The sequence below is a fragment of the Musca autumnalis genome, unplaced genomic scaffold (assembly GCF_047663935.1).
Source record: "Musca autumnalis isolate F117 unplaced genomic scaffold, ASM4766393v1 scaffold_1, whole genome shotgun sequence".
NCBI lineage: Eukaryota > Metazoa > Arthropoda > Insecta > Diptera > Muscidae > Musca > Musca autumnalis.
In genome coordinates, this window is record NW_027411644.1 from 19,979,200 (window position 1) to 20,005,604 (window position 26,405).

The 26,405-nt window shown below is 35.9% G+C and overlaps 2 protein-coding genes across 2 annotated transcripts; both read right to left on the reverse strand.

Moving 5' to 3' along the window:
- Window positions 1-836: 836 nt before the first annotated feature.
- LOC141394596 (uncharacterized) lies at window positions 837-8,345 on the reverse strand. Its single transcript, XM_073969278.1, has 4 exons — window positions 8,177-8,345; window positions 7,784-8,061; window positions 1,585-2,288; window positions 837-1,261 (listed from the first exon to the last, which is right to left on the reverse strand). Exons 1-4 carry the CDS (start codon window positions 8,276-8,278, stop codon window positions 1,065-1,067), a joined length of 1,281 nt encoding a protein of 426 aa, XP_073825379.1. The 5' UTR covers window positions 8,279-8,345; the 3' UTR covers window positions 837-1,064.
- An 8,700-nt stretch (window positions 8,346-17,045) lies between these two features.
- Window positions 17,046-25,195, reverse strand: LOC141390387 (uncharacterized). Its single transcript, XM_073963298.1, has 4 exons — window positions 24,935-25,195; window positions 24,584-24,861; window positions 18,105-18,802; window positions 17,046-17,464 (listed from the first exon to the last, which is right to left on the reverse strand). The coding sequence occupies exons 1-4, from the start codon at window positions 25,034-25,036 to the stop codon at window positions 17,268-17,270; spliced, it is 1,275 nt and encodes a 424-aa protein (XP_073819399.1). The 5' UTR covers window positions 25,037-25,195; the 3' UTR covers window positions 17,046-17,267.
- Between the last annotated feature and the right edge of the window lie 1,210 nt (window positions 25,196-26,405).

Genomic DNA, 26,405 nt, shown 5'->3' on the forward strand with positions numbered 1-26,405 from the left:
AACATTCCCCATAATGAGATAAGTGAATTTGAATTCTGAAGTTCTGTCGCGAGTCAGGGAAATCCCGTAGACCAGGGAAATCAATATATGCATGAACAAGGGCTACAAAGTTCATATTCTTAAAAACCTATGCATAAATATACACCAGTTGTAGATAAGTTTTAGATGGTTTAAGTAATCTGCAAAAGTCACTTAATTATGTAATTTGGTAGCCAGGGAAGCTGTTTCCGGTCTTAAAATTTTCGAAACCATAATATTTGCTTAATATGGATTTGTTTGCCCTAAATATCAGGTTATTATCTAGTAAAAGTTCATTATTAATGATTTAAAAGTACAATATTATATGCTTTTGTTATTACTCGGTAATCCGGACAATTCGATAATCCGGACACCGCTTAAACATGTGGTGTCCGGATTATCGAGATTATACTGTATTAGGTTTTACGGAGATGGTGGAAACAAAAATCAAAATTTCAATTTTTTGCTTAAAAAACTGACGTATTTTGGTCAAAAAAAACGGGCAACATTTTTTTTTTTCAAAATAAAGTAGATTGATGATGGACTAGTTTTTGATGTCCTTAATAAGCCCACAAAATTATATGACAACCGGATTATTAGTTTTTGAGCTAGAGTTGGCACCGTTTTAAACACGTAATTTCGAGGAAAAACACGTTTTTAGTTTCCATTTGGTGGAAAAAGTTCCCTGTTAACCATTTTATGGGTTTCAACTTTTATATTTTTTTCTAATAGAAATTAAGTCTAGGACTCAAGCAAAAAAATATTTGTCCTGAATAAATTTCTTTAAAATCTAGCCATTATTTTTTATATAGTAATTCTTTTATAAATTTTAAACATTTTTATTTATTTAAATTCGTAAATTATCTAAATATGTGAACAAATGATTCACCATAAAAATATCATGATTTAAAACTTTAAAACATTATCATGTTGTAAAAAATTAAAGTAATTCTCAAAGCATTTACATTTCCCAACACTTCACATACCCAACACTTCACATGCCCAACACGTCTTATCATGATGACTAGGTAAACATTTGTCACGAACTAATCGAGATAACCTTCGTTCAATAATAGAGGCATAAAATTGCGAACTTCTTCAACAACTTCTGGCGCTAAATATAAATGAGCATTTAGATCGGGATTTTCAGGCAATTTTGCTGTGTCAACATCTTTTAAATCCTCAGCTGGTTTAGCCAGAAAGCCTAAGACCAGAGGTAACAGGACACCCATACAATACATAACTGAAAATTAAAAAAAAATTATATTATAAAATTTGATACAATTTTAATTAAAATTCAAGAAAAAAGAAGGTATATGGTCAGAACAAACATATTTATAGCACAAGAGGCATTGTTAATATGTAAAAACTTAAAAAAAAATATTTATTAAAATTTGTATTTCAAACATGGACAGTTTATTCTCATATTTAGGATTTCAATGTATGTTGACATATTTTATGTTGTCTTATGTCTGTCTAATATCCTATTTTGCTCTCAAAATATGTTTGCTCCGATCATATTCCTTTCTTCTATGCTTGTAGAAAATCGTTACATTTCCAACTTACCAAAATGACGATATTTCAATGTCGATTGTTGAAATTGTGAATATTTGGGCAACTTTCCATTGAAATTCAATTTCTTTAAAATCCTCACAAACTCCCCGAAATAGAAACGCATTAAACGATGACGTTGCATTCTCAGCTCTGGGCTCATCAGCATAAATTGTGAATAAATCAAATCAATACATGATGGGGCATAACAACTTATTTGATAATCGACCATCATCACATCTTCAATACGCTCCTCAGTGTTGAATTTGAACATCATGTTACGCATATGAAAATCACCATGATTGAGGACAAATATATCATCACCCTTATCACCGTTCATTTTATAGACATTAAATAGATCTTTACAAGCCGCTTCCATTTCATTGAATGTCACTTTAACTTTATCCACATAGATGGCAAATTCCTCTCTCGATGTGAGCAAATCCATAAAATGTTTCACGCCATAGGACATCATATCTTTCATCATTGGTGTACTAATTGTCATGAAGCCATCTTGATACTGAGCCACTGATTCGTGATCCTGCTCCTCCCCACTTTGCCCTAACATATATGAGACAGCATGTATTTTTGCTAATTTCGTGTAGACAAGCTGAAGTTCGTCCTCTGTTAAATAACGACCACGCACCGTATTGTAACCCAATTCACAAAGATCTTCCATAATGAGGATTTTATGAGGCTCCAAAGCGTGGTAGAATAAACTGTAATGGAAATAAAAGGATTTTTATTTTAATGGCATTGCTATTTGTATTATGTTTTTTGATTGCCTAAAAGTATGCACCACACTTTGTTAAACACCATAATATGGTGTACCCACAAACAGGTTAATGTATTGAAACAGAGTTTTTATTTTAAATATTACGAATGAATTTTTGGAACATTATCGGTAAATTCCTTCAAGAGTTATTGTGCGCACTATGAAGACAGACAAACGGATGGAAGTAGCATAAAAGAAGGAATACAGGTAACTGACAGTGCTGCCATTGTTCGCATTTAGCAATAATTGGTCCACTATCATCACAAAAATCCGGCGATAAAAAATTATCATAGTGACGAAATTCGATAAAATTATCTAAAGCTTCTCTACAATTGGTGTCTTAAGACAAGCCGTTCGGACTCGGCGATAAACAGTATGGAACCTACTGATATGAGCAAAATATGAATCGAGGTTCACTCATTGATATGAGGGAAGTCTACCCACCTGCACAGAAAAAAAAATTTTAGCCATTTGATAAAAAAAATTCAAAGATTCAATTAAAAATGTATCGATTTTCCGTCGATAAAAAATTGTCATATTGACACAATTCAATAAAACAACTGATAAAATATTTCACATATTGACTAAAATATTTATCAATTTTTTATATTGAACTGATAAAATATTTCACATATTGACAATGTGGAATATTTTGATAAATATTTTTGTCAATATGTGAAATATTTTATCAGTTGTATTTTTACTTTGTGATCAAATAATTTTATTGAATTTTGTCAATATGACAATTTTTTTATCGCCGGAAAATCGATAAATTTTTAATTGAATCTTTGAATTTTTTATCAAATGGCTAAAATTTTTTTCTGTTTCTGATTCATATTTTGCTCATATCAGTAGGTTCGATACTGTTTATCGCCGAGCTCAAACGGCGTGTCTTAAGACACCACTTGTAGATAAGTTTTAGATGGCTGAAATACTCAAGAAATGTTGCCAACATTACTGAGGGGTATTTTGCCACCGTTAAAAATTTTTGATGTTGATTGGCCTGGGAATCGAACACACGACCTTCAACGTGCATGGCGGGTGTTATGACTGTTTTTTAACAATCTCATAATCCTGTACCATATTTTGATGAGCTTTTGCCTAAGATTAGATAAAATCTTAATTATAAGGTGATTCGATAAAAAAAAAAGTTCACGCACAAAAAATTTTAAAGTTTTTATATATGCTTTTTGAAACAATTTTGGAGTCACTTTGAGCACATACATAACTCAGAACAAGCTTTAAAGCCACACGACATAACCAAAATGACATACCCTTTTATTTCTCGCCAATTTTATCGCCATATCATTTAATATATATCAGTATCCCATACTTACTCACTTAGCTGGCCCATTACAGAACATTTGTTCCATAGACCGAACTAAGAAAAGATCTCCAATTCTCTCTGTTTCGTGCTTCGCTTTTTGGAATACCGCGCCTTGTCATCTCATCATCCACTTGTTTGCGCCATCTATTCTTTGGCCTGCCAATTCTGCGTGCACCGCCATGTGGCTCGAATTTATACGCCTTTTTAGCGGGTTCATCATCGCTTATTCTTATTATAAGGCCTAGCCAACGTTGTATATGTAGTAGATACAGCTCGTGGTTCATACGACGTCGATATTCACCGTCAACGCAGATCGGTCCGTAGATCTTTTGAAGAATTTTTCTCTCAAACACGCCAAGCACTGCCATGTCTGCTTGCGCAAGTACCCAGGCTTCGGAACCATACATCACCATGTTAACGGCGATGCCGAGGTATACAAAGTCTTTTAATACATCAAAATTATAGGAACCAACTTCCACAGTTGGTCCGATCTCAATGGACGCATTGCGCGTCAACACCATCAGCTTGGTCTTCTCGCCGTTTACCGCCAGACCCACTTTAGCAGATTCTCCTTCGATCTTCGTAAATGTATCGGTTACTTCTTTTACTGATCGTCCCATGATGTCTATATCATCAGCATAAGCAAGTAACATGTGGCTATTGGTGTAGATTGTGCCACTTCTTTTGACGTTTGCCTCTCGTATAACCTTTTCTAGCAGGATGTTGAAAAGATCACACGAAAGGCTGTCTCCTTGCCTGAAACCTCTTTTGGTACAAAACTCTTCGGAGAGGTTCTTTCCTATTTTAACTGAAGATCTTGTGTCAGTTAGAGTCATTTTACAAAGCCGAATGAGCTTTGCGGGCATACCAAATTCAGACATTGCTTGGAATACCTTTGAACGTAGCGGGCTGTCGAAGGCTGCTTTATAATCGACAAAAAGGTGGTAGGTGTCGATCTGCATCTCTTGGGTCTTCTCCAGGATTTGCGGCAGGGTAAATATCTGGTCAATGGTGGACTTGCCAAGTCTAAAGCCGCATTGGTATGGTCCAGTTACTTCGTTGACCATGGGCTTTAGTCGTTCGCACAATATACCTAACACTATCTTGTAGGCGATAGGGAGAAGACTTATGCCCCTTTAGTTGGAGCATAAAGTCTTATCTCCGTTCTTATGGACGGGACACAGGATGCTCAGGTTCCAATCGTCGGGTACGCGTTATTCCTGCCAGATGGAGCTAACTAGCTGATGCATACACCTTATCAGCGTGTCGCCTCCGGTTTTAAACAGCTCGGCTGGTAGGCCATCAGCTCCTGCTGCTTTATTATTCTTCAGCCGGTTTATTGCTGTCTTTACCTCACCTTGGCCGGGTGGTACACATTCAATACCATCTGCTGGGATTGGATCTGTTGTATCTTCGTCGAATTCGCTACTATTGGATACCAACAATTTGGAAAAATGTTCTTTTCATATCCTTAGCACACTATCTGTATCAGTTACCAGATTATCTTGCTGGTCTCTACAGGAGGATGTGCCTGTACCAAAGCAATCAGTTTTATGTTTCACTCTTTGGTAGAATTTTCGGACTTCATTCTGTCTCCTGTACATCTCGATTTGTTCACACTCCCGCTTTTCAATCTCTCTCTTTTTCCTGCGGAAAAGACGTTTCTCCTCTCTCCTTTTCTCCCGATATCTCCCTCGTGCGCTACGCGTTGGTACGGATTGTAAAGTAGCCCTATATGCCGCATTTTTCTCTTCGGTAGCAGCACGACACTCCTGGTCATACTATGGATTCCTTGGTGGAGGTCTCTGGTATCCAAGTACTGATTTTGCGGCTGTTTGCATGGAGTGGGCAATGTTTTGCCTTTGTCCTGATATGTTATCCTAACGAGGAGTGCTTTGATTAAGCAGTTGGGCCAGTTGAATGGAATATGCTGTGGCTATATGTTGTGATTGCAGCTTACCGATGTCCAACTTCCGTGTTGTGTCTGTTCGCACTTTGTTTGCTACGTTTAATCTGGTACGTACCTTTGCTGCAACAAGGTAGTGGTCCGAATCAATGTTTGCGCCTCGGAACGATCGTACATCCAACACGCTCGATGATTGTCTTCCATCTATCACAACATGATCAATTTGATTACTTGTTCTTTGATCTGGAGACAGCCAGGTGCCCTTATGAATATTGAGATGATTAAATCTGGTACTGCTAACTATCACGTTTCTTGCAGCTGCAAAGTCTATCAGCCTCATACCATTGTCAGATGTTTCACTTTGGAGACTGAATTTCCCGACTGTTGGGCCAAAGATATTCTCCTTTCCAATTTTGGCATTAAAATCGCCTAGAATAATGTTAATGTCCTGGGCAGGGCAACGGTCATAAGTTTCTTCTAAGCGCTCGTAAAATATATCTTTGGTCTGTTCGTGGTCTTCAGTGAGAGCATGAGCGCAAATAAAGCTAATGTTGAAGAATTTTGCTTTTAATCGAATTGCAGCAAGTCTTTCATTCACCGGGGTGAATCTGGAGACCAGATGTTTTAACCTCCGACCAACTACAAAACCAACCAAACTCATGCTTTGTGTCATGGCAGCTATAATACAGTGCGTCACCTTTAGGTGTTGTTGTGACGCCTTTTCCGTTCCATCGTATTTCCTGTATGGCAGTAATGTCGGCCTTGTACTTTTCAAGTACATCTGCCAATGCGTAAACTGCACCTTCTCTATAAAGAGTGCGAACATTCCAGGTGCAGATTCGCAGATCATGGCCCTTAAAACGTTTGCGGGGTTCGTCAACTTTAGAGGGGTTTGTTTTTCTTTTCTGTCGTTTTTTCATAGTAGGCTGCTTTTCTCTAGGGGAGGGTTACTTACCCGACGCCCAAACCCAAGTTTTTAACGTTCTTATGGGTGAACGCGCCGCACATGTTAGCTCACTACCTTTACACCACGGGGAGGTCAGTGTCCACTTGAGATGAAAGAGGGACCGAGATAAATCCTGGGCTTTGCCATGTTAAAGCCGGTCAGGACCGTTTCTTGGTATCTTCCATCCCCTAGGTACCCAACTGTATCCCATATATCATATCAATTGAAAGTGGTTTGTGGGTGACCTTTTTCAATATTTAAATGGAATAAAAGTTATTTTAGTTATTAATAGGCTAAAGGTTATTCATTCAATTTTTTTTTTCAAAATATTTTTTCAAAAATATATTTTTTTCAAAGTGGTTTGTGCGTAACCCTTTATAATAACTAAATGGAATGAACGTTATTTTTGGCATTAATGGGGAAAAGTTCATTCATTCTCACTACAGGAAATCATTTTTGAGAAAAAAGGTCAAAAAGTCATAACCCTAGTGTGCATACCATTGCACCACGGTGGCATCCGTTCGCATTTAGTACAGGCACATAAATATGTTTTTCCATTTGACACACCACGTGGTTAGTAAATCAGATGACAAATAAAAGTACGAACTTGGTATCACTTTTTGGTTTGTATCCACGCTAAATTAAAACATTGGTGACTTTGGAAGCTGCAGGCATTCCTGTTTCTATACTAATAATTGATAGGGCTAAATCAATTCCAAAATGTCTTAAACGGATTTCTCACAAAAAAAAAAAATAACTTGGATCCAAAGCCATTATTTGAGGCACATTTTTGATCGTATCGAAGTGTAAGCTTCAAGGCTAAGGACATAAAAACAACCCACATTATAATGCGAAATTTAAAAATTTAATTTCAATGGATTTTATCTTAAATCAGATATGAACACGGTGAGCCAGCTCATTTAATTTACAATTCAACAAACAAACGCTCTGACTGTATTCAAGGATATCCTAAATTGTCCTTAGTACTTGACCGATTCATTACTTTAAGTAAACCTTAAGATGTTACTAAAAAAATATTGAAATATCCCTTCAAAAAGTCCTTTCGAAAGTTTCACAATTTTTACCAATAAAAAACGATTCTTATTCACTGTTAGCCAGCCAATATAAACATTTTTTATTAACTATCACAAAAACCCAATCGAAAACTAACTTTTTTGGTATTTTCCACAACTTTACCACACTCATCACTTTAATCACCATATCCACAAATAGAAAAATTAAAAAAAAAATTGTTCTTACCTTGCGCACAATTTTGTTGGTTCACCACATTCAGCTAAGATTTTCTCGAATTTCGGCAAAGTTTCGGAATACATTTTAATTTCGGTTTCAAATAATTTTGAATCCATTAGAAATTCTCTTTTCTTGCTATCTTCCTCGACGGGTAAAGTTTTCAAAATAAGCGAACGTTTAATAATATCGACAGCATTCGACAATCGGTATTCCACTTTACAACGGAACATAATACTGGCATAATGATCGCCTTTCATGCTGGCGGGACTCATTTCATAATTGAGAATCTGGAAAATAATACATTTTTTTTTTAATTTTTGAAGAATTAAATTAATTAACTATAAAAAAAATTTGGGTCTATGCTAAAAGTGTATGATGTTAACCCTAGATTTCCCCACTTACCTCAACATTTTCCACCTTTTCGTGTTTTGACAAAACCATTTGTATGAATTGCTGATCTATCCATGCCGGAGCTGTCAACTCATCTTCATTGTATAAACTCATTGTGTAAAAAGGTTTTAAATAAGAAAATTCGATGTTGTCACACTGAATCGCAGAAATGCAATGAAAATAAAACAAGGCGATTTTTCGTTCTACTGATATAAAAAGCTTAACTAGTCATTTAAGAGAAGCAATTGTAAACAATTATGTTATCAAATTGATAACAACGACAAGTTTCTGTTTTGTTTTTAGTTTCGCATGATCTCTCATCGTGGGAATACAAATTGATTCTCATTCTAATTGTTATACGTCACAAAGCATATGGGCAAAGAGCTTTTTGCTTTTTAAAATTGCTCTGTTTGTTAGCCGTTAAAACTGCAATAACGTCACATACGGAAATTCACATTCCGTCAGTTATTGTTTCATGAAAGCTTCTAAAAAGCAAAATGAACTTTCTGTGGGCTTAATATTTTTTATGGATGTGATTACACTGTGCAACATTTTTAACCTAATCTTGTGCAAACAATTTGAGCTGAGGATTTTTTGAGAGTACAGACCCAAACGACAAAATCTCTTGATGGGTTTTGTTGTGTCAAATCCAGCTTGGATTTTATGGCCCCATCTAAACATTGTTTAATATTGACTTTTTAAAGCAATTCTGGGCTATATCCCTGAATGCTATGTGAATCTTCATCTGACGTGTGAAGCAAATTTGTAGATAAGGACAAGAATAACATATTTGTAGAAGTAATGAACTCGAAAAACTACATTTATTGCCCCAAATTTGATAAAATATCAAAAATTTCCATAATTTGTATACATTTCGCACCATATGTATCTCCAAAACCTTTAATTTTTTCTTAATATTTCCTTTTGAAAAATATTCGCTGGATTGTAATACACAACTCTGCAGAACATGCCATTATTGTAAAATGCCTCAATCACGTTTAATAAATATGTCAATAATGTGGTGAAATCCGAAATGCGAGAATTAACTGTTGGTGTGAACTGTGTTTGAAATACTGGTTGTAAAGAATATTATGCAAAATACTGCTGAAACAGCATGAAGTAAGCATTGTAGAGTTTCAGAATGTTCTGAAGAATTGCTAAGAATTTTATTTAGAATATTTTTGCTAACTGTTACTTGGTTCAAGTCCCAACGGTTTAGCTGATACTGACCAGAAGTTCAGCAATTATGTAAAATGTTCTATGTTTTATCGATTTTGATGCCCACGATGGAGTTTTTCTTATGTGGTCTGCTCAAAAGATAAGTTCTACTAGTTTAGTGCTACAATATTGCCAAGGACAGCAAGGCCAAATTCCTAATCGTTTCTGAGATAAAGGACCGATAAATGTAAAAAACTGTAGTTTTAGCCCGTTTTAGATGTGGCCATAAAATTCGAACTGGATCTGACAGTACAAAACTCTACTAGGGTTTTTGTAGTCTCAATATGTAATTTCAAAAAATCCATACTAGAAGTTGTTTGCATTCTCAGTGTTGCATAGAGTTATCCATTGGTAATAAGTTTTGTTAAGCGATTTAATCCCATGCGTATACGTGTTAGAGCTTTTTTTGACATAATGTCAGGAAGCATGACCCTACCCACGTACAAAGAAATTATACCGTTGTAATCAGAATCACATCATCAAACTTTGGTACAGTGCGCCTGAACCAACTTTTTAAATGTAAGATGCCTACCTGGGAAGTTTTTGCGGGTTCGGAAACTACAATGTTCATAGATGAGAAAAATCAAAAAACAAGTAAAAAAGTATCAGTCGACTTTGCCAACAGAGATATACCCTCAGCCTGTGTAAATTGAAACACTTTTTTCCAAAAAACTTATGTATTTAGGGGGTTTCAAAATTTTGGGCGTATGAACCGACAAAAATGTTGATTAGGATTAAAGTTCAAACGTTTTGCGGAGGAGGTACTTAAAGTAATGGAACGACATAGACCATGGAGGTGCCATAGGGGGTTTTTACAACCTTCGGGCTGTTTTCTCAAGAAGTATGGACTTGCCCCTGAAAAAACTTTTGCCATCGTAATTGAGGCAACGAAAGTGATTTTATAGCAGGTCTTAAAGTGTACTTATCCGAAATTTTGTGTGGGAGGTGCCGGATGGAGTGGACAAATATAGTCCATATTCGAACCTGATCTATATCTGGTAGATATATTAGGATGTGTAAAGTATGGACCAAATCGGCCACTCCCTTCAAGAGTTATCGTGCGCACAATTTTTCCCAACATTTTTGAACTTTTGTGGCGGAGGTACCTGAAGGAGTGGACCGATATGGCTTATCTTCGAACTTAAACTAAGTTTGGACACAATATTACGAAGGCCAAATTTTGGACGGAATCGGCATACCCGTTCGAGAATTATCTTGCGCTCCAAACACTACACATGGTGTCATAAGGGTTTTTTCAACTTTCAGGTTTTTTTTTTCAAGAAGTATGGAATTGCCCCTATTGAAATTTGTACCTTCGTATGGGGGACAGTGAATGCAAGTTGTTACAACAAAAACCAAGGCATTTAGAGAGCAGGTCCTAAACTGAACTTTTCCGACATTTTGTGTGGGAAGTACCCGAAGGAGTTTACCGATTGAGTCCATATTGGAACCTCATCTAAGTCTGGTTGAAATTTCACGATGTGCAAAGTATGGACCAAATCGGTTACTCCCTTCAACAGTTATTGTGCGCACAAATTTTCCGAACATTTTCGAACTTTTGTGGGGGAGGTACCGGATGGAGTGGACCGATATAATCCATCTTCGAACTTGAACTAAGTTTGGACAAAATATTACGAAAGTCAAATTTTGGACCGAATCGGTTGATCCGTTCGAGAGTTATCGTGCGCTCCAACCAACCAGCCAGACAGACGGACATGGCTAAATCAACTCCAAATTGTCTGAAACACATTTCGTCCAAACATACTTGGGGTCGAAAACCATTATTTCGATGAGGCATATTTTGCCCGTATGAAAGTGTACAATTAGCATAAATTAGTTAGCATAAATGCTGAGGGTATAAAAATCGCTGGAGGGATTTTTAAATAAATCGCGGTCACATTTTTTTTTAAGTTTGTTTTAGCTTTTCACGATTTTGCTGGGAAACAGCAAGTCCTAGGTCATCCGAGATACGAATGTATATACGGCCAGAGATAAAAATAGCACTATATATAATAAATATGTATATAATGTTACTGGCAGACGCAGATGATATTGACATAATAGGTCGAATAATGCGAGCCGTAATCGCCACCTTTGGAAAGATTTAAAAGAGTCTGCCAAAGTGGGTCTGGCAGTCAACGGCGATAAGACGAAGTTTATATTATCAACACTCAAGATGTCCAGTAGACTCGTTCAGAACTACAATTTCGAGGTAGATAATGACTATATTTACCTCGACACTGCCATAAATAGAACTAATCTGGCCAACAGATGCTATTTTGGTCTTAGTAAATAGTTCAAAAGCAAAATTTTCTATAGGGAAAATTCATCGATAATCGATGAAATTTTCTATAGGGAAAATTCATCGATAATCGATGAAATTTTCTATAGGGAAAATTCATCGATAATCGATGAAATTTTCTATACGAAAAATTCATCGATAATCGATTAAGTTTGGACAAAATATTACATGGATAAATCGACTCCAAATTGTGTGAAACGAATTTCGTCCAAACATACTTTGGGGTCATCCAACCTGTGGCTTTCCGTAAAAGTAAAAAAAATTTCAATTACCCCTTTTACTCATGGTAGAACAAATATAAGGTAAAGTAAATACTACAACAAATACAACTCGAACAACAACCACAAAGGAATTTATTTTTGTTTGTAACGTTACTGCCAGTTGTATTTGTAAACAAAACAAGGAAATGTCTATAAATTATTGGAATTTAAAAAACTAATAATTTTTCACATTTGGTTGAATATTTTGGAAAACATGAATGAAAATTCGTTACATTTTCAATTTTTATGTTTCCACATCATTAGACATCGGATTTTGCATATTTGCATATTTTTTAATATTAAAGATACGAAGATTCTGATTGGACCAAAATTCGTTTCAAAGAAATCTAAATTCAATGGCAGGGTCATATTTCGTATTTATTTTGCATATTTGCATATTTTGCATATGCACAAAATATGCAAAAAATATGCAAAATATGCAAAAAATATGCAAAATATGCAAAAAATATGCAAAATATGCAAAAAATATGCAGAATATGCAAAAAATATGCAAAATATGCAAACAGATTTTGGCCGAAAATCGTCATAAAAGTCGTAAAATTGTCATTTAAAGTTGGAAAAACCATCAAAAAATACATAACAGTGTTCTAAACTAAGACTGTTGGCCGTATAAAGTCGATTTTTTCAGCAGATTATTATGTTATGGAGACCATTTACGACAGTGTGGTGTAGGGTATAAAAATATGGTATCGTAATACCATTTTTTTATTATTAAGCTATGTAAAAATATAAAATTTGATAAAATATCAAACGTTTTATGTAAAATTCAATATTTTCGTTATTGGTTTTAACTCAAAGGACCAAATGGATCTCGGATTTTTAGCCGGGAGCCGCCTAAACCTTTTAGTATTGTTAGATTTTAAGATTGCCAAAGTTTGAGCACAATTCGAATATGTTAAAACGTGGTACTGGGGACTCGAAGTTATGAAAATCTATATTTTTTTTTTTTTGCTATTTGGCGACTTCGACGGCCCATATATGTGGAACGGTTAAAGCTACTTGCCCGTATTACGCATTTAATTAAAAGCTATTATGTTCTTAACATTTCTTGCTGAACAACAAAGTACGTAAGTGTTACTGAATTCGAGATAATAAACCCCATGTCCCGAAAAAGGCCTTAGGGCAAAAATGGAGTCTATTAAAAAAAAAACTTTTTTCTTCCTATATTATCAAATTTTTGCGAATGAAAACGAATATATTTTACTTCATTTGAAAATGTTGCCTATTAGGGCGAAGATCTATTTTAATATTAATTTTAATTCATTTCTCGTTGGAGTCGAGCTTAATGACCGATGATGTTTGCAAGCGAAAAAGGAAAGCCGAAGATTCGAACCTCCACAACCACAATTATGTGACATGTTTCGCCTTTTGTAGAGACTCATCAGGCATATCGGCAGTGGAATGGCATCGCTATCCATCAAACATTTCCTTTTTCAAATGTAAGTTTGTTTTTACAAAGATGGACATTTGTACATTCATTGTATGGTTTCAATGACAAACGCTTACATTTTGTTCATACATATTTAAATCTACATAAGGGACTGACATAATGTGGTTTTGGAGCCATCTAGATACAGATGACAACTTGGTTATGAACGCGACTATAGCAAGGAGTCGAGTTCATAACCAAGTTGTCATCGCTCACAATTTTCAAGTTATTTACCATCCTTTACCCCTCCTGGTAATTGATGTTCTGTGGTCAAGTTGCATTATCTTTTTCAAGAAATTGGGAGTTAAAGTTTAATCTCTTGAACAACAATTAAGTCTCACTTGTAATTATGCCTGGTAAACCTTTTTCTAGGAATTTCGTTGTTGATTTTTGTAAGTTTAGATCGATTATTTCTGGAGAAATTTCTATCTTTGTTTTGTTAAGATTTTTGTCGTCTTTTGGATCTTTACGGTGTTTTGTACTATCAGATCAAACAATGCCAGACCAATAAGTTCAGGACTAAGGTACCACATATGATTTATCATTTTGTTATTTCCTTTATCTGATATTGGTTTGAGAATGCCTTTCGTATTAAGTAAATCTTCAATGCGGTTTAGGTCTTGTTTTGGACCTAAAAATATTTCTGAATATCGTTTTCACTATTTTTTGTATTAAACTCAATCTATTGTCTCTATTTCTTTTTAACCTATTGATAATGTTTACCCAATATATCCTATATTATATCTATATAAACATTATCTTGTTCATTATACGTTTTGTAAAATCAATAACCCAAACTCTCACTTATAACACTCAGTTGTTACCGTGTGGGATACCAAATAAATAAATAAAATAGAAAAAACATTCTGGGGGCGTCCAGTCTCGAACGATTTAAACGCAAGGTGCTTCTACGGCCTTTTGTTCTTGGGATGTGGGCTGGGCAGTAGTTTTAAAACACTCTCGCCTACTTCGACCTTGGATTTGTCAATCGCAGACTATTCTTATAGAAATTGCTTGAATATGTTTGGTTGATGTCCGGATGTGCTTCCAAACTTGCATTCAAAAATCCCTCTCAACAATTTTCTAACAAGTTTGTACGGTGGTACAGAAGCTCTCGACCTAATATCTACTCGAGCTGGTGAGACCCCATTTTTTCTAGGCATTTGTACACTGCTAGTTCTTGTTTCTCCCATGAGCTACTATCAGTTTCAGGAACACCTAGGAGTTGTTCTTTACCCCCATGTGATGCCAGGACAGCAACCCGTTTTTTCTTCCCTGTTTTGAGCATATCTGGTAATAGTTTTCCATGCCAGTGCACACAAATAGACTCGTTCCTTAAAGCTCTTGCGTTTATTTTTCACGGTTTATTCTCCGCTGTCCACGGATAAAGCTTCTAGAGATCTTATATTTCTAGGGATCCTCTCCGATAGCTTCTACTGTAGCCATAATGATACTAGTAACGTTCCTATTCACCTTACAGGGGTCCAGCACCAATGACAATTGCAAAGTTACGATTTTCTTGAAGCCACGCTTGATTGTTTTCGGGACAGATGGTTCTTCAGATTCTACGATACGTTTAGCATCAAAACAAGACCTAGACCTCATTGGAAATGTATTGAAATATGAAAACATTGACACACAAATTTCAGAAAAAGAAATAACAACATAATTAATAATCTGTGGTATCTTAGTCCTGAACTTGCTGCCCTGGCATTGTTTGATCCAACGGTGCAAAACGCCGTAAAGAGCCAAAAGGCGACAAAAATCTTAACAAAGCAAAGATTAAAATTTCTTCAGAAATATTCGATCCAAACTTCCAAAAGAGCAACTGCCGAAAATCCTAGAAAAATGTCTGGCATAATTCTTGTTGTTCAAGAGATTAAACATTAACTCCGAATTTCCAGGAGGCGCAAAGGATGGTAAACAACTTGAAAGATGCGAACTACATAGCAGAGCGTTCTTCAAGTTGTCAGCTGTTCCCAGATAGCACCAAAACCATATGATGTCTGACTCTCGAATAAATTTAATTTGGAACAAAATGTAAGAGACATTTGTTTTCATTCCAAAAATTTATAAAAATTAAGAAAATGTTTTTTTAATAGTATCCATTTTCGCACAAAGGCGTACCTAGTCACGTTTTTCGGGACATTGGCTTTATTATCTCGAATTCTGTAATACCTATTTAGTATTAGATTTATTATATATACTTATATTTTGTTGTTCAGCAGTAAATGTTAAGAACAGAATGGCCTTTAATTTAATGCTTAATATGGACAAAAAGCTTTAACCATTCCAGAGAAATGGGTCGCCGAAATCGCTAAATAGCCAAAAAATCGAGATTTTCATAATGTCGAGGCCCCAGTGGGACATGTTAAAATATTCCAATTGTGCTCAAACTTTGACAGTCTGACCAAACTAAAAACTTTATGCGGTTGCCGCCTTAAAAAATCCGACATCGATTTGTTCCCTTTGAACAATATCCAGCCCAACGCAACAAATTATAACAAAGAAAATATTAAATTTTACATAGAACGTTTGATATTTTATCAAATTTTATATTTTTGCATAGTTTAATAATAAAAAAATTGTATTACAATACCATACTTTTATACCCAACACCACACTGTCGTAAGAGGTCTCGATAACACAATAATCTGCTAAAAAATCAACGTTAAACGGCCAACTATCTTAATTTAGAACATTTTGAAGATTTTTGACGATTTTTCTAACATTAATTGACAATTTTAGGACTTTTATGACGATTTTCGGCCAAAAACTGTTTGCATATTTTGCATATTTTTTGCATATTCTGCATATTTTTTGCATATTTTGCATATTTTTTGCATATTTTGCATATTTTTTGCATATTTTGCATATTTTTTGCATATTTTGCATATTTTTTGCATATTTTTTGGCATATTTTTTGCATATTTTTTGCATATATTTTGCATATTTTTTGCATATTTTTTGCATGTTTTTGATATGACCCCAAATATCGAAAAATTGACCCTTAAAACGCCTAGATCCAAAATTTGAGTCCAATCGGATGAGAAATAAAAAACATGCAAAAATCCGATGTCTACACATCATTCCACTAAATGCATAAATTCTCGCAGAAAGTAGAATTCTTGCAGAAAAGTTTGGGGTCGCTGGAAATTCATAGAAAAAGGTGAAGCTGTTTCAATGTTTTGTTTTAGAAATCAAAGAAGCACATGTTTATTAGGGCTTTATTTTTTTAAATTTTAACAAAATACCTCACATATTAACAAACGTTGTATAGCCTCAACAAGCGGGGATTTACTGCGCGGCTTATCGTTCGAACTTGGAGGAGGTTACATATCATTGATACGAAGAAGTCTTTCTGGGAAATGGTTTTTTCCGAATGATATATGTATTTTTTTTCTCAAAAAATATATGTCCCTAATGTAGATCGAAATAGAAATAAATGTATAAAATGTCATATGAAATTTGACACTAACGTTACAACCCAGTTCAGTCAGCTGTGTATTGCTGCTACCTTTTCTTATTCTACCATGCCTTTTACTTCTATATTTTTACATTTTAAGCCAGCCAATGAATTTTGCTAAAAATCTTACAACTTTATGTGTTTAAGCTTTTTTCCAATGGAAATTGAATCTGAAACTATAGATATTTTTTTAATCTCACTATTATTTTTTAATCAAAATTTATTTTTCTTAATTATATTTTATGTACAGTGTTTAATAAGAAATTCATAAATTATCTATATGAACAATGATTCAACATAAAAAAATCATGATTTAAAACATTATCATGCTAGAAAAACATTAATTATTTCCAACTCTTCACATTTATGCTGCTTATCACCGTGACTAGGCAAACATTTCACACGATCTAATCGAGATAACCTTCGTTCAATAGTAGAGGCATAAAATTGCGAACTTCTTCAACAACTTCTGGAACCATATACAAATAAGCATTTTGATCGGGATTTTCAGACAATTTTGCCGTGTCAATATCTTTTAAATCCTCCGCTGGTTTAGCCAAGAAGCCCAAGACCAAAGGTAAAAATATACCAAAACAAAACATAACTAGAAATGAAAAAAAAAAACAAAATGTAATAAAACAAGTACAATATTAATTGAAATTCTAGAGTTAAAGGAAACATATTTTTAAACCAAAATAGGATGTTGTTAATTGTAAAAAAAACATATTATTGATTTAACCCAATCCCTCCGGAAGATTATGGAAAAAACTTTTAAATTTTCAATTTATCGTGGAACTCGAATGACCGAAACATAAAGCTGGGTACACATTGTCAGTTTTGAATGACAGCTTTGTTGTTGCTTGCTAGTGCGGCCGTTCATTTTTGTCATTCGTCATGCAACCGCAAAATATTTTCTGGTTGCTGGACGGTTGGACAGTTATCGATAATTGCAAAAAATCGTCATTCAAAACTGACAATGTGTTCTGTACTTAATAACAAATCGAACGCGGGATTCCTTTACACTTAGAAAAATACTAATATTAATATAAATACATTCAATTTGTGTATTTGTTATTCTATAGAGTAAACGACTAATAGCTTTACAAGTGGTACCATATGGTACCACCGCAGGGATTGGGTTAATCAATATTATATTGTGTGATACCAACATTTAACTATGCAGTTTCATTATCCTATTTCGCTCTCAATATATGTTTGTTCCGACCATACTCCTTCTTACTTACCAAAATGACGATATTTCAATGTCGATTGTTGAAATTGTGAATATTTGGGTAACTTTCCATTGAAATTCAATTTCTGTAAGATCCTCACAAACTCCCCGAAATAGAAACGCATTAAACGATGACGTTGCATTCTCAGTTCTGGGCTCATCAGCATAAATTGTGAATAAATCAAATCAATACATGATGGGGCGTAACAACTAAATTGATAATCAACCATCATCATATCTTCAATACACTCCTCAGTATTGAATTTGAACATCATATTACGCATATGAAAATCACCATGATTGAGGACAAATATATCACCACCCTTATCACCGTACATTTTATAGACATTAAATAGTTCTTTAGACGCCGTTTCCATTTCATCGAATATCCCCTTAACCTTATCGACATAGATGGCGAACTCATCTCTAGATGTTAATAAAGCCATAAAATGTTTCATACCATACGTCATCAAATCTTTCATCAATGGTGTACTAATTGTCAAGATACCATCTTGATATTGAGCCACTGAATCGTGATCCTTTTCACTATGGCCCAACAGATATGATACAGCATGTATTTTTGCCAATTTTGTGTAGACCATTTGAAGTTCCTCCTCTGTTAGATAACGACCACGCACCGTATTGTAACCCAATTCACAAAGATCTTCCATAATGAGGATTTTATGTGGCTCCAAAGCGTGATAGAATAAACTGAAAAAAGAAATGGAAGGATTTTGTTTTAGTGACGACATTGTTATTTGTATTGTTTCATTGAGAGCCTAAAAGTATGCAACACCATATAGTATAGTCCATGGTGTAAGAATGAATGTGATACAATAATACCAATTGATGTCTTCATTTGCTGTCAAAACATATTTTTAATCAAAAATAAATAACAAATATTTAGCTTCTGTAAGCAGACAAACGGATGGAAGTAGAATGGAAACAAGGATACAGGTAACTACCAGTGCTGCCAATGTTCTCATTTAGCACAGGCACAAAAAATGTGTTATTCCATTTGCCATCAAGTGGTGCGTGAATCGGGTTAAAAATAAAATACAAAGGCATTATTTAAAGCACATTTTTGATCGTATCAAAGTGTATACAGCAACGTTAGCCTCAAGGCTAAGGTCATAAAAGCAACCCAAATTATAATGAGAAATTTTAAAAATTTTCAGATATTGAATTTTTTTTTTTGAGGATATTTTGAGCAAAAAATTTGGCAGCAAATGAAGACTACTGCCTGAATTCACCTTTTGGATCACCTTATTAAATTCGCCTTGGTATATCCACAAACAGGTAAATGTATTAAAACAGAGTTGTTGTTTTAAATTTTAAAGTAACAAAACAATGCATTTTAAAGCAACAAGCTGCAAAAAAATGCAACGATCCGAATATTGGTTTTAATTGCAATTTTGCTATTCGAATCTGATCTATGTTTCGAAAAAAATTACAAGTGAAAAATTGGGGGGAAAAAATCCAAAAATCCTTTCAAGAGTTATCGAGCGCACTGGCAAAGCAGACCAACGGATGGAAGTAGAATGGAAACATGAATACAGGTAACTACAAGTGCTGCCAATGTTCTCATTTAGCACAGGCACAAAAAATATGTTATTCATTTGTCATCAGGTGGTATGTGAATCGGGTGACAAATACAAGACAAAGGCATTATTGAGGCACATTTTTGACCGTATCAAAGTATATATAGCAACGTTAGCTTAAAGGCTAAGGTCATAAATGCATCCCAAATTATAATGAGAAATTTTGAATTTGGTCCTAGTCCTTAGTACTTGACCGATTCATTACTTTAAGGAAAACTTAAGGTGTTACTAAGAAAAAATATTTTAATATCCCTTTAAAAAGTCCTTGCGAAAGTTTCACAATTTTGACCAGTAAAAAACGATTCTGATTCACTGTCAAACAGCCAAAATTACGAAAATTTACCATTGAAGTAATCCATATTTTAATAATTACAGTTTTAAGCCATCTACATTTCAATGGTAATAGTTTTGTACCTTTGTCATTGTGATTTTTGTAAATATTCCAAATTCCCATTGTGATTGATGCATTGACTTTTAAAGTTAACTGAGAAAATGCAACCATGTAAATAATTTATTCTACTATTGTGAAACAATAGGGGATGGAAGATACCAAGCAACGGTCCTGACCGGTTTTAACATGGCAAAGCCCAGGATTTATCTTGGTCCCTCTTTCATCTCAAGTGGACACTGACCTCCCCGTGGTGTCACCTGGGGAACTGCCTTTAACACCCGTTAAAGGTAGTGAGCTAACATGTGCCGCGCGTTCGCCCATAAGAACGTTAAAAACTTGGGTTTGGGCGTCGGGTTAGTAACCCTCCCCTAGAAAAAACAGCGTACTATGAAAAAACGAAAGAAAAGAAAAACAACCCCCTCTAAAGTTGACGAACCCCGCAAACGTTTTAAGGACCATGATCTGCGAATCTGCACCTGGAATGTTCGCACTCTTTATAGAGAAGGTGCAGTCTTCGCATTGGCAGACGTACTTGAAAAGTACAAGGCCGATATTACTGCCATACAGGAAATACGATGGATTGGGAAAGGCGTCACAGCAACACCTAAAGGTGACGCACTGTATTATAGCTGCCATGACGTAAAGCATGAGTTTGGTTGCGGATTTGTAGTTAGTCGGAGACTAAAACATCTGGTATCCAGCTTCACTCCAGTAAATCAACATCATCTTTATTTGCGCTCATGCTCCCACTGAAGAAAAGGACGAACAGACCAAAGATATATTTTACGAGCGCTTAGAAGAAACATATGACAGTTGCCCTGCCCATGACATTAAAATCATTCTAGGCGATTTTAATGCCAAAATTGGAAAGGAGAATATCTTTGGCCCAACAGTCGGGAAATTCAGCCTCCACAGTGAAACATCTGACAATGGTATGAGGCTGATAGACTTTGCAGCTGCAAAAAACATGGTAGTTAGCAGTACCAGATTTAATCATCTCGATATTCATAAGGGCACCTGGCTGTCTCCAGATCAGAAAACAAGAAATCAAATTGATCATGTTGTGATAGATGGAAGACATTCATCGAGCGTGTTGGATGTACGATCGTTCCGAGGCGCAAACATTGATTCGGACCACTACCTTGTTGCAGCAAAGGTAAGCACCCGCTTAAACGTAGCAAGCAAAGTACGAACAGACACAACACGAAAGTTAGACATCGGTAAGCTGCAATCACAACAGATAGCCACAGCATATTCCACTCAACTAGCCCAATTGCTTAATCAAAGCACTCCTCATCCCGATAACATATCAGCGCAATGGCAAAGCATTGCCCACTCCATGCAAACAGCCGCACAATCCATACTTGGATACCAGAGACCTCCACCAAGGAATCCATGGTACGATCAGGTGTGTCGTGCTGCCACCGAAGAGAAAAATGCGGCATATAGGGATACTTTACAATCCGTAGCAACGCGTAGCGCACGAGAGAGATACAGGGAGAAAAGGAGAGAGGAGAAACGTCTTTTCCGCAGGAAAAAGAGAGAGATGGAAAAGCGGGAGGCTGAAAAAATCGAGATGTACAGGAGCCAGAATGAAGTCCGAAAATTCTACCAAACAGTCAAGCATCAAACTGATGGCTTTGGTACAGGCACATCCTCCTGTAGAGACCAGCAAGGTAATTTGGTAACTGATACAGATAGTGTACTCAGGATATGGAAAGAACATTTTTCAAAACTGTTGGTATCCAATAGCAGCGAAGACGACGAAGATACCACAGTCCCAATCCCAGAAGATGGTATTGAATGTATACCGCCCAGCCAAGATGAGGTAAAGACAGCAATAAATCGGCTGAAGAATAATAAGGCAGCAGGAGCCGATGGCTTACCAGCCGAGCTGTTCAAAACCGGAGGCGACACGCTGATAAGGTGTATTCATCAGCTAGTTAGCACCATCTGACAGGAAGAACGAGTACCCGACGATTGGAACCTGAGTATCCTGTGCCCCGTCCACAAGAAGGGAGATAAGACTGTATGCTCTAACTATAGGGGCATAAGTCTACTCCCTATTGCCTACAAGATCGTGTCAGGGATATTGTGCGAACGACTAAAGCCTATGGTCAACGAGATAATTAGACCATACCAATGCGGCTTTAGACCTGGCAAGTCCACCATTGACCAGATATTTACCCTGCGGCAAATCCTGGAGAAGACCCAAAAGATGCAGATCGACACCTACCACCTTTTTGTCGATTATAAAGCAGCCTTCGACAGCCCGCTGCGTTCAAAGGCATTCCAAGCCATGTCTGAATTTGGTATCCCCGCAAAGCTCATCCGTCTTTGCAAAATGACTTTAACTGACACGAGGTCCTCAGTTAAAATAGGAAGGAACCTCTCCGAAGAGTTTGGTACCAAGAGAGGTTTCAGACAAGGAGACAGCCTTTCGTGTGATCTCTTTAACATCCTGCTGGAAAAGGTTATACGAGAGGCAAACGTCAAAAGAAGTGGCACAATCTACACCAATAGTCACATGTTACTTGCTTATGCTGATGATATAGACATAATAGGCCGATCAGTAAAAGAAGTAACTGATACCTTTATGAAGGTCGAAGGAGTATCTGCTAAAGTGGGTCTGGCGGTAAACGGTGAGAAGACCAAGTTGATGGTATCGCCGTGTAATGCGTCCTTTGAGATCGGACCAACTGTTGAAGTTGGTTCCCATAAGTTTGAGGTAGTAAAAGACTTCGTATACCTCGGCACCGCCGTAAACACAACTAACGACATCAGTTGTGAAATAAAAAGAAGAATTTTATTGGCCAACAGATGCTACTTTGGCTTAAGTAAGCACTTCAAAAACAAAGCCACATCTCGTCAAACAAAAATAACGCTCTACAAAACACTGATACTACCCGTGGTGATGTATGGCTCCGAAGCCTGGGTACTTGCGCAAGCAGACATGGCAGTGCTTGGTGTGTTTGAGAGAAAAATTCTTCGAAAGATCTACGGACCAATCTGCGTTGACGGTGAATATCGACGTCGCATGAACCACGAGCTGTATCTGCTGTACAACGACATCAATATTGTTAAACGTATCGAGATGCAGCGATTGCGTTGGCTAGGCCATATCATAAGAATGAGCGATGATGACCCCGCTAAAAAGGTGTATAAACACGGACCGCTTGGCGGTGCACGCAGAATTGGCAGGCCAAGGAATAGATGGCGCAAACAAGTGGATGATGAGATGAAAAGGCGCGGTATTCCAGAAAGCGAAGCAACAAATAGAGAGAATTGGAGATCTTTTCTTAGTTCGGCCTATAGAACAAATGTTCTGTAATGGACCAGCTAAGTAAGTAAGTATTGTGAAACAACTCATTATTGTTCATTACTACTAAAATCTATAACTCTGTACTAAACGTGTTAGTCGCTTCTCATAACCAGTACCTAACTAGAAGAAAATTTAATAAAGTCGCTCAGTTTGTGATCTACAATCTAACGCGTTACATGACCATCAGATAAGATCAGAAGGAGTGATCTCCATTCTAACACGTTATGTAACTATCAGATAAGATTACAATGAGACAACTTGTCCATCCGGCAGTCTACATCAATCCTCCCTTTTGCTTTCCTGTCCAATCTACACCAGATTGTTATAATGGCGCCCAACTCGTGGCCATGTATCACAACCAAACCAACCATAATCTGTGAGTAATAGCCGACGACAACAACAACAAAATCAATAGCACAGCGTAATTCTTGGAACAACCAGTTGCCGCCTTTGAATCCAAAGATTACCCTCAAGAAGAAAATGCCTGTTGAAAAAGGCAATCATACATCCACCTCTACAATGTACGTGTACGATGCAGTTTTACTCCAGTGGAGGCAAATCATACATCCACCTCTGCCGTTAGTTATTCACCTTTACTCCAGGTGCAGTTACAACAGCGACTTCAACAATCCATATTTTAATAATTACAGTTTTAAGCCATCTACATTTCAATGGTAATAGTTTTGTACCTTTGTCATTGTGATTTTTGTAAATATTCCAAATTCCCATTGTGATTGATGCATTGAATTTTCAAGTTAACTGAGAAAATGGAACCATGTAAATAATTTATTCTACTACTATTGTGAAACAACTCATTATTGTCCATTACTACTAAAATAGATAACTCTGTACTAGATGTGATAGTCGCTTCTCATAACCAGTACCTAACTGAAAGAAAATTTAATAAAGTCGCTCAGTTTGTGATCTACAATCTAATGCGTTACATAACCACCAGATAAGATCGCAAGGAGTGATCTCCATTCTAACACGTTATGTAACTATCAGATAAGATCACAATGAGACAACTTGTCCATCCGGCAGTCTACATCAATCCTCATTGTTTTTCCTCCTGTTTAATCCCGATTGTTATACCATTTAGTATTTTCCCCAGCTTTACCACAATCATCTTGTAAATCACTGTGGCCACTAATACAAAAATATTCAAAACTTGTTCTTACCTTGCGCTTAATTTTGTTGGTTCACCACATTCAGCTAAGATTGTCTCAAATCGCGGTAAAGTTTCGGAATACATTTTAATTTCGGTTTCAAATAATTTTAAATCCATTAGAAATTCTCTTTTCTTGTTATCTTCCTCGACGGGCAAAGTTTTCAAAATAAGCGAACGTTTAATAATATCAACAGCATTCGACAATCGGTATTCCACTTTACAACGGAACATAATACTGGCATAATGATCGCCCTTCATGCTGGCGGGACTCATTTCATAATTGAGAATCTGGAAAAAAAACAATAAACAGAAATTAATTTAAGGAAATATTATTATTTCTAACCTAGATTTCTCAACCTACCTCAACATTTTCCACCTTTTCATGTTTTGATAAAACCATTTTTATGAAATCTTGATCTATCCATGCCGGAGCTGTCAACTCATCTTCATTGTATAAACTCATTGTGTGAAAGGTATTCAAATGGCACTGTATCTAAATTCGATGTTCATACACTGAATCTCAGATTTGAAATGAATATGGAATAGACAAATGTTCTACTAATAAAACAAATAACTAGTCGTGTGGCCGACCACCGCACAGTCGTTGAAGAGAAGCTACTGTAAGTAAGCATGACAGTAGTTTTATCAAATTGATAACAACGACAGGTTTTGTTTTTGTTTTCTAGTTTCGCACGAACTTTCATTTGAATAAAACAAAAGGCATGCCCAAATGTTGTTAAACAAAATTGATTATTATTCTAATAGTTATAAATACGTCACAAAACGTATGGCTAAAGAAAGAGCTTTTTTCGCTTTTCAAATTGTTTCGTTCATTAGCCGTTGAAGCTGTTGTAGATAAAAATGCAATAACATCACATTCAAAAATGTACATTCCATCATGTTTCATGAAAGAAATAATATTAATTCAGTTTAATAATTTTTATGGATGGATAGATTATCCATTGACGTTTAGTTTTGTAAAGTCTTGTAGCCATTTAATTCCATACCCAAATAAAGAATGTGCAATCGAGCAATAAAACGATTTTTTAAGAATATTTTGTGAAGTTTATTTAATTAATATTTTCTACGGTTTATTGGAGAACGATATTGGAATGTTTGCTGCAATTTTGGACACAAATCACAAATATTTAGAAGAGTGCATGTTCATTCTACATCCCACAGTAATAGATGAGAGCAAACTTAAATCGCATTTATACCATACCTTTATATAATAATAAAATGAAATGTTTTTATTTAATTGACGTGAAATGCATGAAGGCGTCTGAAAATAAACGTTAGTCTAAACCAGATATAGGCATCATATTTTTCTATTGCATACTTTAGGGGGTGTCTTTATGTGAATGCATGTTTTTTTCATTGGGTTGAATTGTGAGAAGAGAAGAGAGAAACTCTCTTTGTTTGCTCGCGAGTAAAGGGAATACCACGGATAGTCACCCTATTTTCTTTTGCATACTTTAGGGAGCTGTGTATGCGTGGAGAACGAACACTAACTGAGAGCATATGGGTGCTCGCTTTATTATCGCTGATATAAACCACATGAATACGGAGAATAAGCGCGTTTTTTAAATACAAATGGTCTCACCGTGTAAATCTTGGCATAGATGCTTTAAATCATCCATGCCCACGAAAGCGCATGCACTCACACAATGACACAACCTAAAGTATGCAATAGAAGATAGGGTGGACATCGCTGGTTAGACGCACTCCTATTCAAAACTAAGGTTGGTGAATTACATGCCAAGAACTATGCTATGTTCTCGATATTCGATGACATTTTCTATAAGAAAATTTTATCTACAATCGATCTCATT

What these genes read in the sequence shown, in the direction of transcription:
- LOC141390387 (XM_073963298.1), bottom strand. Translation starts at nt 25,036, where the DNA reads ATGAGTTTATACAATGAAGATGAGTTGACAGCTCCGGCATGGATAGAT. An exon ending in AAAAGGTGGAAAATGTTGAG is followed by an intron (nt 24,862 to 24,934) that starts GTAGGTTGAGAA and finishes TTTTTTTTCCAG; the next exon opens with ATTCTCAATTATGAAATGAG. An exon ending in CCAACAAAATTAAGCGCAAG is followed by an intron (nt 18,803 to 24,583) that starts GTAAGAACAAGT and finishes TTCTTTTTTCAG; the next exon opens with TTTATTCTATCACGCTTTGG.
- LOC141394596 (XM_073969278.1), bottom strand. Translation starts at nt 8,278, where the DNA reads ATGAGTTTATACAATGAAGATGAGTTGACAGCTCCGGCATGGATAGAT. An exon ending in AAAAGGTGGAAAATGTTGAG is followed by an intron (nt 8,062 to 8,176) that starts GTAAGTGGGGAA and finishes ATTATTTTCCAG; the next exon opens with ATTCTCAATTATGAAATGAG. An exon ending in ATTGAAATATCGTCATTTTG is followed by an intron (nt 1,262 to 1,584) that starts GTAAGTTGGAAA and finishes TTTAATTTTCAG; the next exon opens with TTATGTATTGTATGGGTGTC.